This window comes from Aedes albopictus, chromosome 3 (genome assembly GCF_035046485.1).
Source record: "Aedes albopictus strain Foshan chromosome 3, AalbF5, whole genome shotgun sequence".
Classification (NCBI taxonomy): Eukaryota; Metazoa; Arthropoda; class Insecta; order Diptera; family Culicidae; genus Aedes; species Aedes albopictus.
In genome coordinates, this window is record NC_085138.1 from 11545903 (window position 1) to 11561971 (window position 16069).

At 39.8% G+C, this 16069-nt stretch overlaps 1 protein-coding gene across 5 annotated transcripts; it reads left to right on the forward strand.

Moving 5' to 3' along the window:
* Window positions 1–313: 313 nt before the first annotated feature.
* Window positions 314–12268, forward strand: LOC109425210 (GILT-like protein 3). Of its 5 annotated transcripts, none has more exons than XM_062857047.1 (5): window positions 314–446; window positions 11070–11590; window positions 11666–11830; window positions 11892–12038; window positions 12097–12268. In XM_062857047.1, exons 1-5 carry the CDS (start codon window positions 371–373, stop codon window positions 12190–12192), a joined length of 1005 nt encoding a protein of 334 aa, XP_062713031.1. In that variant the 5' UTR covers window positions 314–370; the 3' UTR covers window positions 12193–12268. The 5 variants fall into 5 exon arrangements, with proteins under 5 accessions (XP_062713031.1, XP_062713032.1, XP_062713033.1 ...); XM_062857048.1 differs by having other exon boundaries at window positions 356–446; window positions 11127–11590; XM_062857049.1 differs by having other exon boundaries at window positions 436–574.
* Window positions 12269–16069: the final 3801 nt, after the last annotated feature.

Consider the following 16069-nt stretch of genomic DNA (forward strand, 5'->3'; position numbering starts at 1 on the left):
ATTAACTTCAATCGCGTAGAGCAAGGTAACGGTTCTACGATCATCTCAATGCTGTAGAAAGTCTAACCGTTGACTTCGTATGCCTCGACCTACCCCGCAAATAAAACTTGGGATTATCCACCTAGTATTTAACAAAAACAAGAATTTGAACACGGTAAAAGTAAATCACTCTTCTACTGAATAACCTGTCCCAGATTCACATTTCAGCCAACAATCTTCACAAGAAAGCTTCCGGACAAAGATGAGAAAAGCCAACATGGGATAGTCTATCTGCAACTGCGAGGTTATTCGTTGGACCATCATCGGACTGAAGTTGTGAAACCGGGGGAAAGGCAACAGATTAGTAACGTTCGATTGAGCTGCGAGAGCTATGTGGCGCCAGTTTCAGTTCGACCGTGGACCCAGAATCAGTGCGGGTGCGCGCGCGAGTTCTTCTTCGCGAGGAAGTGAGTTTGTGTGGATTGGCTTGGCTTCGGGTGGTGTCTGGCTGGAATTCGACCCACGTTGATCGTATTTTGATTATCGGAGTGCATAAATCAATTTACACACTGGCTGCGAGAGGTTGCGCTTCCGGGTACGGCTGCTGCGGGGATTTCGAGTGAACTGAAGAAGGCTGTTGGTTGGGTTTATCCGTGTGAAATAGACTTGTTCAGGATTTTTGCCAACGGCAGTTGCATCGGCTGAGAATTTGTGAGTCAGAAACATAGGTAATAAGGACTGTCCAAATGCAGTACAAAATGTATTGAGTACTAAAAAGTACACGTACATTCCACAACTTGAAAGTTTCATGAAGTGTAAAACTACTAACATAATTGGTCATCTATCGGAAATTCATTATTTATTATATACAGCAAAAAATTTCTTGTGATATCACATAATTTTTGCTTCACATCAGTAGTGTCTCAAACACGGTGTAAAAATCACATTCTTTTCACGTAGAGTAAACCTTTACTTCGTCATATGCGCTAATATCCGTCACATCAGATGGAAAATAGTCAATTGTTTCAGATATTCCGAATTACCTTTGCATAATGTCACGTAGAAGGATGGCCGGGAATTGAATCAGGTTGTGCCCGAAATAGACGTGGACTTGATGGAAACAGAATTCGAGGGCCAATATTCAATTTTATTCTTTTAATGTAATTGTAGCTCTTTTTCAATTTTTTTCAAATGATATGGAAGCTAATATGTATAAATTAGTAATGTGGGCTTCGTGGCCGAGCGGTTAGCGGCGTCAGTCGCTTAGGTGTCTCGTAAGCCTTCGGAGTGTGGGTTCGATTCCCGCTCCAGTCGGGGAAAACTTTTCGTCAAACGGAAAATTCTCCACTGGGCCACTGGGTGTTATATGTGTTGTCCGTTGTCTAATGTTGTAATGTTCAGTCTGTAGTGGCCGCAAGGTCGAAGACGGTGTAATTGTCTTTTTTTTTATTGTCTTTTTTAAGGCTCCATACACATTACTCAAACCACTTGACTAACATATGTTATAGTGTATGTACTGACTTCGCCCTTAGATTTATCGAACCAACTTATGTTTCTGCAACCAAATGATGCACTGTCAAGCCGTGTTGTATTAATGTACTTCTCCCATAGGAAATGCAACAACACTACACACGCTCAACATTATTGGTTTAGTCAAATCAACCAAACCTAGAATTGTCAAATTGTTTATTTTTTTTTTAATTTTTTGTTTTATTTTTGCCTTTTTCGTACACCAAGGTGTACCGAAAGTGCGCCGATTTGAAATCTGTTGGCGGCGGCGTTTCGCACTTTTTTGGCCGGTGGCGGCGGCGTGATCGGCGTGACGCCGAATGAATTGTCGGCGGCGGCGTGAAACGGCGTGGTCATAATATTTATTTTTTTGTTAAATCCGTTAACCAACATCAGTGGTTTATTTTTTAGTAACTCATCATGTTGATGATGCAATGACCTGTTTATAGTTTAAAGTTTATAGTCATGGTTTAGTTATTTTTTTATTTTCACATGTTTTTTTTTTGAAAATTTATTGAAGTTTCGTTTATGGTGAATCATCAGCTGCTCGAAAAATTATCCAGAATTACATCCTAAAAGAATTCCCAGAAGAAATTTTAGAGAACTTCCCGGCGAAACTTCTAGAGAAATTTCAAAATAAACTCTTACAATAATTCCCGGAGGAACTCGTAGAGGAATTTCCGGATGAACTCCTAAACGAATTTTTAAAAGAACATCTGAAAGAATTCACTGATGAACTCTTAGCGGAACGTTTGAGGAAACTCCCGGAAGAATTCCGGAAACAAATCTTAGAAAAGCTCTTAAAGAAATTGCCGGAGGAACTCTCAGTGGAATTCACGGAGGAAATCTTAGATGAATTTTCGCAGGAAACTCCGGGCATTCTTTGTGCAACTCCCAGAAATACTTTTAGAGCAACTAGTAAAGTAATTATCGGAGGAACTTTCGGAGAAATTTCCGGAGGAACTCCTAGAGAAATTGCCGAACAAATTCGGAAAAGATTTCAAGGAGGAACTCGTAGAGAAATTACCAGGGGTATTCCTAGACAAGTTCCCGGATGAACTCTTGAAGGAATTCCCGGAAGAATTTCTAGAGCAATTCCCGAAGAAATGCGTAAATAAATTCCCTGAGGAACTCATAGAGGAACTCCCGGAGGTACTCCTAAAGAATTCCCAAGAAATTAATGAAGAAATTCCCGGAAGAACTTGTAGAGGAATTCCCGGGTGAACTATTTCTAGAGAAATTCCTGGAAGAACTCCTGGAGGAACGTTCTGGAAAACTCCTGGATGTATTCCCGGCACTTTAGAGGTATTTCCGGAAAAAACTTCTGGGGGAATTCTTAAAGGAATTCTCGGAGGAAACTCCTGGCATACCTAGTGCAAGTTCTAGAAAAAAAACTTATAGGGCAACTCGTAGTGAATATGCCTGGATAACTATTCCCGGTGAAACTCGTGAAGGTGCTCTCGAAGATATTCGAATTCCCGGAAGGACTTCCAGAGGAACTCCCGGGAGAAAGTCACAGTGAAACTCTTAGTGTAGTTCCCCCCCTAAGTGTAATCGATAAGGAATCCCCGAAAGAACTCATTGAGGAATTCGCAGAGGAATTCTTTGTTGGAGGAAATCCTAGAGAAAGTCTTACAGGATCTTCTAGAGGAATGTTGGAGAAACTTTTGGAAGAATTTCCGGAAGAACTCTTAAAGAAACTCCTGGAAGAATTCCAAGAGGAACTGCTACAGAAATTGCCGAAGAACTCCCAGAAGAATTCCCGGATGAACTTTTTTTTTTTTTTAATTACCGAAGAAACTCCTAGAGTAATTATCGGAATATCCGATAATATCCACTGATATTTCCAGTGCAATTTCTATGAAATCTTGAAGGAATTCCCGTAGAAATTAGTTAAAGAATTCCCAGATGATCTCGTTGAAGAATTCATGGAGGAATCCTGGAGGGGCTCCTAGAGGAATTACCGGACGAACTCCTAAAGGAGTTCCCAGGAAGAAATTCTAGAGGAATTCCCGGAGGATCTCATAAAATAATACAATAATACCCGGAGTAACTCTTAGAGGAATTTCTAGAGGAAGGACTACAAAAAGCCCCAGTGAAACTTCTGTAGCAATGCCCTGAGAAACTCCAAGAGGATCTCTCGGAGGAATCCCTCGGAATTCCCGAAGGACCTTCTAGAGTTCCCGGAGGAACTCCTAGCGGAATTCTTGGTGAAACTGCTGGAAGAATCTTCAAAAGAGTTGCTGGAAAAATTTCATCTCCTCTGGAGATGAACACAACAAAAACATTTTCTTTAGAATCACTAGCATTTTTTTCAATCTTCGGAATTCCTAGAGTCTTTCTTCAGCCATCGATTATCTTTAGGAACCCCCGGTATCTTTATGAACTTGATTTAATTCAAAGAGTTTTCACCTTCAAATTTTTAGAACTGTAGAAATATTGTAATGAAATAAATTAAGAATAATATAGTTTATCAACGCGTCTTTGAGATCGGCGTAGAAAATTTGAGTTCGGCGGCGTAAGCGGCAGCGCGACGAAAAATAATCGGCGACGGCGGCGTGAATAGAACATCGGCGGCGGCGCCGGCGTGGCGGAGGGGTCCAGTGTAATATACCAATTGACTCAGCTCGACGAGTTGAGATGATGTCTGTGTGTGTATGTGTGTGTGTGCGTGTGTGTGTGTGTGTATGTGTGTGTGTGTGCGTGTGTGTGTGTGCGTGTGTGTGTGTGTGTGTGTGTGTGTGTGTGTGTATGTGTACAAAAAAAGGTCACCTAACTTTAAGATAGTAAACATCAACCGGTTTTAACGACCGACGGTTCATTCGACGCGGAATCTGGTTCCAATGTTTCCTGTTGAAAATGGTTCGGATCGGTCCAGCCGTTTCGGAGTTATGGCCATTTAGGTGTTCCGGATCGGTACCCCAAGGAGGGGCCAGATATGAAAATGCAACAAACCCATGCATGCGACCCATCAAACCACGGCATTTTCGATTATCTGATGAACGAGAAGTGGGAAAATAGTCTCAGACTATATCTGAACCGGTAGTGTTTCCGAACCGGTTCCGGGTGTCCTGCCGGAAGTGGCCAAATATAAAAGTGAACATAACCCATGCATGTGACATATCAAAGAGCGACTTTTTCAATAATCAGTTGAATGGTAAGCAGGCAAGTAGTGTCAGACCATGTTTGAACCGGTAGTGTTCCAGAACCGGTTCCGGGTGTCCTGCCGGCAAGGATGGGAAAAAATCATTAATTTATTGCGTATCCCTCACTCACATCCACGCACAATCTGATGCGAGTGTGCTTCTCCCCCAGCCAAGCAAAATCTTTCTACTTTCATTGCCCATTCTTTCCAATCGCCGAGCACCGGGCGACGCAAGCAACGGCGGCCGAATGAATCGCTACCGAATCTGAGTGCCGAAGCCGAACGAACCAATATTGAACGAATGTTTGCGTTCTGAGTCGGGTGCGAGAGCATTCGTTTTGGAACGTTCATTTAGCGTTCAGTGGAAGCATTCAGTACTGGGAATTGAATCAGTGAGTGCGTTTTGATTCAATCAGCTGAATGCCACTCGGTAGTTGAGAGAGCAAACGTTCTTTTCGTATACACCGATGCAAGCTGATTCATTTCGCTCTCTATTTGTTTCTCTCCTGATTCGCTTCGTTGGCGTCGGTGGCGAGCCGTTCGTGCTGCGTTCGTTCTTAGTTCGCCGTGCTCTCACTCAGTATTGGGTTGTTGGCGTTCTTTTTGCTAGTTTGCATCGCCGGCATTCGGGTGAGTGAATGAGTTTTCCCATGCTTGCCTGCCGGAAGTAGTCAATTAAAAAATTGAACCAAACCCATGCATGCGACGCATCAAAGAGCGGCTTTTTCGATAACCAGATGAACGGTAAGCAGGAAAATAGTTTCATGCCGTATCTGAACCGGTTGTGTTCCGCAACCGGTTCCAGGTGTCCCGCCGGAAGTGGCCAGTTAAAAAAAGTGAACCAAACCCATGCATATGAAACATCAAATCATCAACAATGTTGGATTACCAGATAAACGGGCAGCAAGAAAATAGTCTCTGACCACACATAAGTTAACCAGCAGTGTTGCAGAATCAGAATTGGATGCATCGCTGAAATTACGAAGTTGAACAAAATCAATGCAAGCAATAAATATTCGTAAAAGAACAAAATCCTAATAAAAATTAAAGCGATCTTGTCAAATCACACCATTTTAGATTCCTGAGACGTAATTATACAGTAGGATGAATCAACGTTGTATGCGGAAATTTTAATTTTATAGCATCAATCCCCTTTTGCGGTTGAATTTACTACACACAATTTTGAGACAACTGGTTGAGCCCTCGCGCTCTGTCACACGGTTGGATTTTTTTTTTATTCTTCAATCACTTAACCTAATTTACAGCTCTATTGTCCACTAGTGCACTGCGTAAGCGATTCCAATTGGCTTTTTTAGCGTTGTTGAGATAATTCCATATTCTGAATCTGCATGCCAAACTGAGCCGAAATCCGAATTTTCATGAGGTTTGGTGCCCGGGAACCTGTTTGAAAATCAATTTGAAGTTTGTATGGGAGCGATTTGTCGAATCACCCCTCGTCGCATTTTGTACTGGGTGGAGCTGTCAAACAGTTACCCAGCTGTCAAAAGGTGATTTTGAAAAATCTCTTTGAAATTGATTTTAGGTACCAAAATAATGTTCTAAAAATCTGCAAAAAATCATAGTGGCTCAGAAAAAGGTGCTCTTTCGTATAAAATAAAAAAATCGATACATTTTTCTTAATTTAAAAACCCAATTGGAAGCTGTACATACACTTTTTGTACAGCGCCCAAATGTATTCTATTTTATTTGTACTATATCGAACTGCTTTCTACCTATCCAACCCATGACAACCCATGACAAAAAAAAATAAAAAAAGAACAATTCGTTCCGGTAAGATTCGAACTCACGACTCCGAAATATTCCAGCGTCGTATAGCTAAGCCACAAAACCAGTCACGAAAAAATAGTTCTGGTGCCACGGTGCCACTGTAGCTGAAATATCTCAAACAACTTTGACAGAAATTCCTGGAGAAATTCAGAATATATTTTGAAAACTACAAACAAGATTCCAGGATCAATTGCAGCAACGCCTGAGGAAAATCTGAACATTAATCTTGAAGAAACTTTAAAAGATAATTTTTAAGAAACTGTCAGAAATAATTGTAAAGAATTTCATGCAGAAAAAAACCGGAACATCTTTAGGATAAATTTCGATTGCAGCATAGGAGCATTCCTGGAGGCACTGCGGCAAATATTTATGAAACATTCTGGTTTATGTTTAAGTTCATAGAAAACTTCAAGATATTTTTAAAAGACTTCAATAAAAATCTTTAGTTAAAACTCCAGAAGAGACTTATGAAAATACTTCACTAAAATCTTCGAAAAAATTCTAGGAAAATTTCTAGAGAAGCTTCAGTAAAAATACGGAAGCTATTCTAGAAGAAATACTTGGAAAAGATTAATGAAAAATTCGTGAAGTAACTTCAGAGCAATTCCAAAGGTAAACCCAAGAAAAGTTCTTGGAGGTGTTCCAAGGAAATTCTAGAAATACTAGAAGAAACTGAAGAAAATTTTCTGAATAAGCAATTTCAAGATAAGCTGTTTAAGAAATTGCTTGAAAATCTTCTGGACCAACTCCAGAATTAAGTTCAAAAGAAGATCCAGCATTTTTGGAACGATTCAGAAGAAATTCATTTAAAAGTTGCATGAGAAATTTCTGAAGTGGCTTCAAGGCAATCTAGGGGCGACTACTAAATTGTTTGTTTAAATTTCAATTTGAAACTCAAACATTTTTCTAAAGCAAGCCTATGAATCTAAATTGTGTTTTGTTTTCCTCAAAATACAAAAAAAAAAGTTCTGCTAAATATATTGTAGAACCACAATTATTCGTTAATTTTTGTCACTTAACGAAAAAAGACTATATGAAGCAGTGAAAAAGACTACATGAAGCAGTGGATAACTGACACTGAGGAATATTACAAGTGGTAGTCGAAATACGCGTATCTGTCAAAGGATAAGCAACATAGGGCAGAATTAAAAGGTACGAAACCGATTACACTCATTCGAAGAGGGTATTCTGCTTAGAGGGTTCGAAAAGTCGGTACAAGTACATGAAGCAAGTTTGACCTTTACACAAGTTCTGAACGGTTTAGATTTTCAATAAATGTGTTGTAAAATGGATCTTTTTGTTGTTTTTGTTCATCGATATTCTATGCGGCCCGCCGGTCAATCCCGAATTGTAAATTTGGCCCGCGGTATGCATCAGCCTGAGCACCACTGCTTTAGATATTACAGCAAAAATTCTTTCACTAGTTCTTTCAAAATTTGGAAGAGATATTTGTAAGTTTTGTTTTCTTGTATTGCATTAACAATTCTGCTAGAGATTCATTCAGAAATTCCACAAAAGATTTTAAGGGAATTTTTACAGAAATTTATAAAGGAATTCTTTCTAAATTTCTTCCAAGGACTCCTACAAATGAAGAAAGAAAAGGCAAAGGAATTTCTTTGAATTATATCCCGTTATTCTTTTAGTCACTGTGAGTTAGTTTAAACATATAAGTACTTAAACGCTAGAAGTGCTATCAGACATTTCTGCTGGAATTTTTCAGGAATTCACCTCTCTTCAGACTCTTTGGGAATTATCTCTGGGTTCGCTCTCGAAATTCCTCTAGAAAATGCTTTTTGATTTCCTCCAGATTTTTTAAATTCATTACAGCTATTCGTCTAGAATTTCATCATTCTCCGAAAGTACTCCTAAAATAATTCTTCAAGAATTTCTCCAAGGATTTTCTTCAGAAATTCTTACAAGGACCCCTCGAGGGATTCCTCCAGCTAGGCTTTTACAATTTTAAAGGTTATGTTCTGAGATGAGTTATAGGGAGCATATAAAACTGTTCTTACAAAAATACCAGCAAGGATGTACTCAATACAATAATACAATACAACGATACAACTAAAGGTATATCATTAGAGGAATAGAGATCCAGGCTATTTCGAGGTTGCTAATAAGCTTACACACTTAGTTAGCTCATGAAAACATTTTACTGACAACTCGGCTGTACAAATTTCGGCATTGTTAAACCAAGATTCGGCATTTAAAATTAAGTTTGTAGACAAATTGGATTATTAATTACTGAAAAACTCCAGTTAGTCATGTAGACATTTTCTAGGAAAAAATCTAGGGATGGGCTTCCATTGTGTTCGACTGGTAGAAATTTTGAGGGAAATCATTCCTTAACATAACTTTAATTCCACAATATTTTGACAATATTTTGCAGTAATGCTGTAAGAAAATTCAGAGGCTCTTTGGGATACCCATCAAAGAATTCCTTTGAAAACTTTTATTTCGATTTCTTTTCTCGGCGACAGGTCTTGTGAATTATTTATTTCTGTTAATGACGAATTTGATTTTAATGTTAGTAGAATAGAGTTTAAAAATAGGATTAAGTATCGGTCTGTGTAGTTTTCTAACTAAAGACGGCAAATAAATAAATAAATTAAAAAAATAGTTGTACAAAGCATAATTCTGGTTATATCATATTTCCAAACAAAACTAAGAGAATAAACCATATATACCATTTTGAACAATGATCTTGTAAAGTGTGACAAGTTGGGAATAGTCTAAATAACTATTAATTTAAACACATATTATTCCAAATAAATGTCCATTACAGATCTATGTTTGTCATTAAGAAGGTGGTTTACCCCCCAGGCACCACTCTAGCTACGCCAATGCACTTGATCCCTTATTTAAGAGCATCTCCCGGCTAAATGAACCACTCTTGAAGAGGTTTTGGTAACCGTATCAAGAGTAGCAATTAAACTGTTTTAAAACTGTGTTGAAAAATGTTCCACCCTCGATGATGACCATGTGTTTTGTTTGACAGCTCATCAATCCTGATTGAATCCAAAGGTGCAGGGAATGGTGATGAACCTGAGCTTGTTTGTGAAATACCTGTAAGTAAAAAGAAAATCGAATTAAATACTGTTCCTTTTCATTTCACTGAAAATTTGCATCCTTTGACAGACATAACAGTAACACGATCAGCTTCAATCACACAAAGGAACCAATGAGATGGCCGGGGCCCGTAGCGTAGTGGCTACACGTTCACTTCATAAGTGGATGGTCATGGGTTCGATCCCAGCCCCGACACTTGCAGTTTTTGGTCAGTTGCTCTTCTTCTTGAGAGCAGCTGACCCTTCTGAGCCTATGCTCTAACGGACCCGGAAACTTGGATATCGGCTAACGGCAACTCATAATGAACCTCGAAAGGGACTGGAAATGGAATAAGAGCCACACAGCAACATCGTGCTCATCATTCGACCATGGACAGGGTAGAAAATTGACCAGTACCAGTTAGAATTAGAATTAGTGGAATTGGAACAGAATACATTTAGGCGCTGTACAAAGTGTAAGTGCAGCCGCCAATTGGAATAAGATAATAAAAAAAACAATGAGATGGCTGCTTTTGACTAACAGGCATCTTCAGTGTGTGAGCTTTGGTGATCTTCTAATTTTTAGGCGAGAATGGCACCTGCAACGCCAGGTTGCAGATCCATGTGGGGAAGAAGAGGAAGGGATGGTTGCTGTCGCTTGCTCACTTCATGCCTGCACAAGGCCATGCGGATGTCAGAGTAGTTTAGGGAAATGTTTTATTTTTTTGTACAGTGTTCACTCATTGGTGCGTGGATGTGCTGTTCATCAGCGGTTGAACTTGCTTTTACCCATTTGTCAACAAATGGGTAAAAGCAAGATGCAGCAAGTTCAACCAACGTCGTTCTATTATGTGGTATATGTGGTATATTATGTTTAAATTACTGTGAAGATGATGCGACACAGTTCGCTTGGTTGCATAATTTATACATCGGCGTTTTGTGATAGGCAGCTTTAAGGCGAAACTGGAAGCATTTCCTCAGTTTTTTGGTTTTTGATTTTTCATTAAATAACGAAGTAATATTTTCAAAATAGGTTTTCGTACAAATGTAGAGTATGGATCAAGGTATCTTCTGATTTTTTTTTTTGAGGTGGAAAATGTTTTACATTTTTGCAGAAACCATTTTTTTGTGAAATTTTGTTCTAAAATGCTTTTTGCAAAAAACGAAAAACATTTTCCACCACGAAAAAAATCAGAAGATACCTTGATCCATACTCTAAATGTGTACGACAACCGATATTGAAAATATAGCATCGTTATTTAATAAAAAAAATCAAAAACCAAAAAGTGAGGATATGCCTCCTGTTTCACCTTTAGGAAGGGAAGGGACAGATACAAAGTATATGGAAAGGGACAAGGACCCAGGGCCATCTGCATATAAATCAGAAGCGGTAGCCATTAGACAACCAAGCCAACCGATACTTTTTTTTAATAACTGTTACCAAACAATAATTTTGAACAAGTCTACTGCACACATATCCAACTTTTTCTCGTCCACTTTCCTAGCCTCCCTCGACCAACTATTATTATTACATATTATGATTCACGACCACATTTCGCGGTGGTGGGCTATTGGATATTGAAATTGATTGTTTTTCGCAGCAACCCACCCAAGCAGAGTCGTCTTCCCAGCTAGCCAGTCTCTCATTTCATCGGTAGGATCGGAAAAAGCGCACTCTAGGCACTTCCTGGGGACCATTTTTCACGCTTCGCTTAATTCAATTTGGACTCCACGGTTTGAGACCGTTGTCTACTCGCCATTTGTCCCATCGAGGAGCATAGTGCGTGTAAAAATAATGAGCCGTCGTCCAAAGCCGGTGACGAAATCGACGATAATGACACCGAAGACGGCGATGATGATTGGAATTTTGTCGGTGGCCATTATTTTCTCATTATCGGCCGGACAAGAAATTGATTCCGGCTGGAACAAGGAATCGGTCCCGAATGGCAACGGAACGGCCGCGGACCACAACGGTCCCGATGATGATAAATTACGAGTGACAATTTATTACGAAGCACTTTGCTACGACAGTATCTCATTTATCACCAATCAGCTTGCTCCGGCTTGGGAGAAACTCCGGGACCAGATGGATCTCAAGTTGGTTCCCTTCGGGAAGGCATACGTGAGTCTCCTGCTTGCTCCTGCGGGATTGTAGTCATAGAATGTATAAAGTTGCAATTTCGCTGGTTCTCTACAGATTGATGACTCCAACCCAGCGGATCCAGTCTATTACTGCCAGCATGGTAGACGCGAGTGCACTCTCAATATTCAGCACGGTTGTATTCTGGCCAAGTTACCCTTCGAGAAGGCATTCCCCGTGGTGGCCTGTCTGATGAAGGGCATGCGAACGTCGTTCGATCAGGTAAATATGTTATTCTAATAACAGAGCAGTCATCTGAAAATCTTGACCTATTACAAAACAGTGCATCAAGCGAAATCAAACGATCAAGGCAGCTGTCGTAGAGTGTTCCCAAGGTCAGGAAGGAGCCAAGCTATACAAAGGCTACGAAGACGATACCAATCGGGTGGCAACGCCGCTGTCGTTCGTACCCACGATTGAGGTTGATGAGGTAAGTGGATTTCTGCTTTCGGATGGAATCGAATCTAATGGGTGATTTATGTGCGCAGGTTTACGACATCTACGAACAGGATCGATGGTTGTACCGGTTTGAAAACACGTTCAGGAGAAACTACGAAAAGAAATTCGGCAGAAGCTTAGACTGAAGTGATAAGTCTTCACGTTACTTTCAAGCCCGTCGACGTGTGCAAGGTCTCGAGTAATCATGATTATCTACGATTACCAGTTTTCAAATGTTTAAAATAAGCGAAACGATGAAAAAACTTGACCCAATTAAGAAGAAACTGTCTAATCCCTGAATGAAGCTCTGTAAATTTGTTTGTGATTAACAACATTTGGTAGGTATAGGTGATCTAACCGGGAAGACACAGTTTCCTTCATGATAGAGTATTAGCACTTCAATACAGAACAACAATACAATACAACAATGCAGAATTGTTCGCCTTTTTACGTAAGAGAATCTCATTACCATGGTCTTACAGAGCATCTAAATATCCTTGAACTAACTGATGATGAGCTAGCCGCTCTGATATGCAGAGTTAACTCGATGATCTTGCCGATCGCGTTAACAATACTAATCACGGTCACAATATTTCCAGCTTTACGATAGCTGGGCAAGTATGATAATATTCAATTCTACGCTGCACAGGTCTGTACCAGTGAAGAACACTCAACGATGGCAAATCTTTCGATACGAAATGCTTTCAGGAATCCTTCCAGGAATTCCACTAAGAATGCCTTCAGGAAATCCTACAAGCATTCCTCCTAGACATCCGCCAAGAATTCCTCCAACAATCCCTTAGAGAATTCCCTTCCAAGAATTTCTTCAGAAATACCTCCAAAACTTCTCTCAAGAACACCACCAAGAATCTCTCTAGGAATTTCTTCAGGAATTTCTCCAAGAATTCCTACAAGAATACGACCAGGAATTTCTCGAAGAATTTCTTGAATAAATTTCTTGTAGATATATGTGAGAAGGTTTTTAAAGAGTTTCCTGGGGGAATTCTTACAGAAGTTCCTGGAGGATTTTTTGAAGTTTGATTATTTTTTTTATTTTCTGAAGGATTTCCAAAGAAAAATTCCTTTAAGACTTCCTGGAGTATTTCCTGTAAGAATTCCTGGAATAATTCCTGGAGAAATTCATAAAACATCTCCTGGAGAACTTCCTAAAAACTCCTGGAATATTTTCTGAAGTATTTCCCGGAACAATTCCTGGAGTAATCTTTAGAGTGATTCCTGGATGTATTTCTGGAATTTATCCTGTAGGAGTTCCTGCAAAGATGCGTGGAGAAGTTGCTGGAATAATTCCTGAAGTAATTCCTGGAGGAATTCCTAGGAGTCTTGTAGGAATTGCTGGAGTATTTCCCGGAACAATTCCTAGACCCAGTAAACATTTTGGTCTGTATAATTTGTGTTATACACTACTATATAAAAACCTTTTTAATCGTATATACTGCACAAAACTGCTATATACGTACCAAAATGGAGGCCATATACATACTTCTGGCGATATTTTGCGATTTCATATGATCATCATTACCATGTTTCAAATAATCGATCGAAAGAATAAAATACGACTCCGGGTGATATGTAATACGATGTCCGAAATGAGCTTTAAAAAAGTTGACACCTTGCCTAGAACACGGCACCTCGAGATTGTGAGTTTAAGTCCATACCATTGTACTAACTGATCTTCTTTGAGAAGAGCGCAAATTTTTGCCAATATAAACTTAAGCTTTCTAAACCACCCATGAAACATGCATTTAACAGTCTTCCTACATGAATGCTGACATGAGGATTGTGCTGCAATTTTTTTCTAAGTCATTGCGATTCCTGTGGGACTTCCTGGAGGAATTTCAAGAGGAGTTGCTGAAGAAATCGCTGTAGAAATTTCTGGAGGAAATTTTGAAAAAAAATACCTGCAGGAGTTTTCAGGTAACTCCTGAAGAAATCCTTGGGGGACTCTCGAGAAATTTCGGGGAACTTCCGTGGAGTCCTTGGGGAACATCTGTAAAAATTCCTGGAGAAATTTCTGGAGGAATCCTGGAAGGAAAATTACCTGGAGGAGTTTTCAGGGAACTCCAGGATAAACCCTTGGGTGACTCCCGTGGAACTCATGAGGAACTTCCGGAGGAATTCCCGAGGAGCTCCCGGAGAGATTCCCGAATAACTCCCGAGGCACTCCTGCAGGATTTTTCGAAAGGTTCCTGGGGTGATTCCTAAGGAACTTCTGAAGGAATTATTCGGAAAAATCCTGGAGATATCTTGGAGAGAAGCATGTATTATTAACTTCTTGGTGAATTAAAGTCTTGGAGGGAATATTTATGCGATGACTTCCAGAGTGATGATGGAGAAATTTCCAGAAAAATCCCGATGGGACTCTACCACAAAAGCTGCTGGAATTCTTGGGATACTTTTAAAGTAATTCCCGTGATATTCCTGGCAGCCCCATGGAGCAGGCCCGTGCACAGAAGTGGCGCCTAGTGTATAGAGCGTCGGTAGTTTGGAAGGGTGGGTGGGTAATACCCAAACAAACCAAACCAAACGCGCCCCCCCCCCCTCAAGATACAAACACGGGCCTCCATGGAGGAATGCCTAGCGAGCTCCTAGACTCATTCTCGGGAATTTCGGGAGTGCTTCCGTTGAACTGGATTTTTTTTCGGTTTGCTATTCCCGAGGTACTCCTGGAAAAATTTCTGTGGAAATTCTGGAAAAATTCCCAAGGTTATTCTTGACGAATTTCCAGGAAAGTTTTAGGAATTATTGGGGAACGCCAGGAGAAAACTTTAGAATTAATTCTTGGAAGTATCCGAGAAGAAATTTTAGTAGAACTTCAGGAAGAAATCCAGGTGGAGCTGCTGGAGAAATCCTAGAAGGAACTCCGGGTAGCATCTAAAAAAACTTTTGTGTGAATGACTAATGAAACGATTAGAAAGCACTCCAAGATAAATAACAAAAAAAAAGCTGAAGGAATCCCCGAAGAAACTTCTAAAGCAATTGCAGACTCCAGTGAGAATAACGAAACGAAATCCTGGATGAATCACAAGCATGATGATTAACCTGGGCTTGTTAGGGGAATATCTGTAAATAAAAAGAAAATCAGGTTAAGTACTGTTCCTTTGATTTCCACTAAGAATTTGCATCCTTTGACAGATACGTATTTCGACCTCAACGGTAAGGTCGTCTTCAGTGTCTTGTACTTGACTCGACTCAAGTACAAGACACTGAAGACGACCTTACAGTTGAGGTCGAAATACGTATCTGTCAAAGGATGCAAATTTTAGTGGGATTTAAAGTAACAGTACTATACCCGATTTCCTTTTCAAGGTGCAGAATCAAGATTTTTACAGCACGAGTCGTACGAGTCGACGAGTGCTGTAAAAATCGAGTTCTGTATCGAGTTGCGAACAACCACACACAAACAGACGTAACACTCTTCACGCAGAAAAATAAATTGTAAACACAATTAAATTCTGGTTCAAATCAACCGATTTTTCAGTTTACTATAGCGACAAACTGATTTCTAGTTTAAACTGAACTGTTCTATTGTTTGATAATGCTAATATTTTCATTTGTCGAAATTTTTGACAGTTTGTTAAAACAAACAGAGATATGGTATTTTCAACATGAAATAATGGATTGATTCAAACGACTGCACTTTTGCCACTAATAAACCCGGAATGTGATTGTGTTGGTGACGGCAGCAACTGCGGCAGTTCGGAAATCTAATTTTCGACCGTCGGTAAGCGAATGAGGAGGAGAACGACTAAAAAGAAGACAAAAAAGGCAAAACCGATCTACTTTTTGTGGATGCTGTCATGAGTACCTGCGCGTTATCCATCACGGCCAAAGCTGCACATGGAAGTTGATGCGTTGGATTTGCTGCACGTTCTTCGCTGTGGCGATGTTGGGGTAAGCATTTTACAGATGTGTGAGTGCTTTCGGACCATGTTTATGGTTTTTATTTTGTTGAAACAAATGAATTTTTTTTTTGTGTCTGTATTTTGAAATTTTTGACATTAT

Excerpts from the sequence above, each read along its gene's own strand:
- LOC109425210 (XM_062857047.1), top strand. The coding sequence starts at position 371 with ATGTGGCGCCAGTTTCAGTTCGACCGTGGACCCAGAATCAGTGCGGGT. Across the intron at positions 11,591-11,665 it reads TTCCCTTCGGGAAGGCATAC|ATTGATGACTCCAACCCAGC; the intron begins GTGAGTCTCCTG and ends GGTTCTCTACAG. Across the intron at positions 12,039-12,096 it reads CCACGATTGAGGTTGATGAG|GTTTACGACATCTACGAACA; the intron begins GTAAGTGGATTT and ends TTATGTGCGCAG.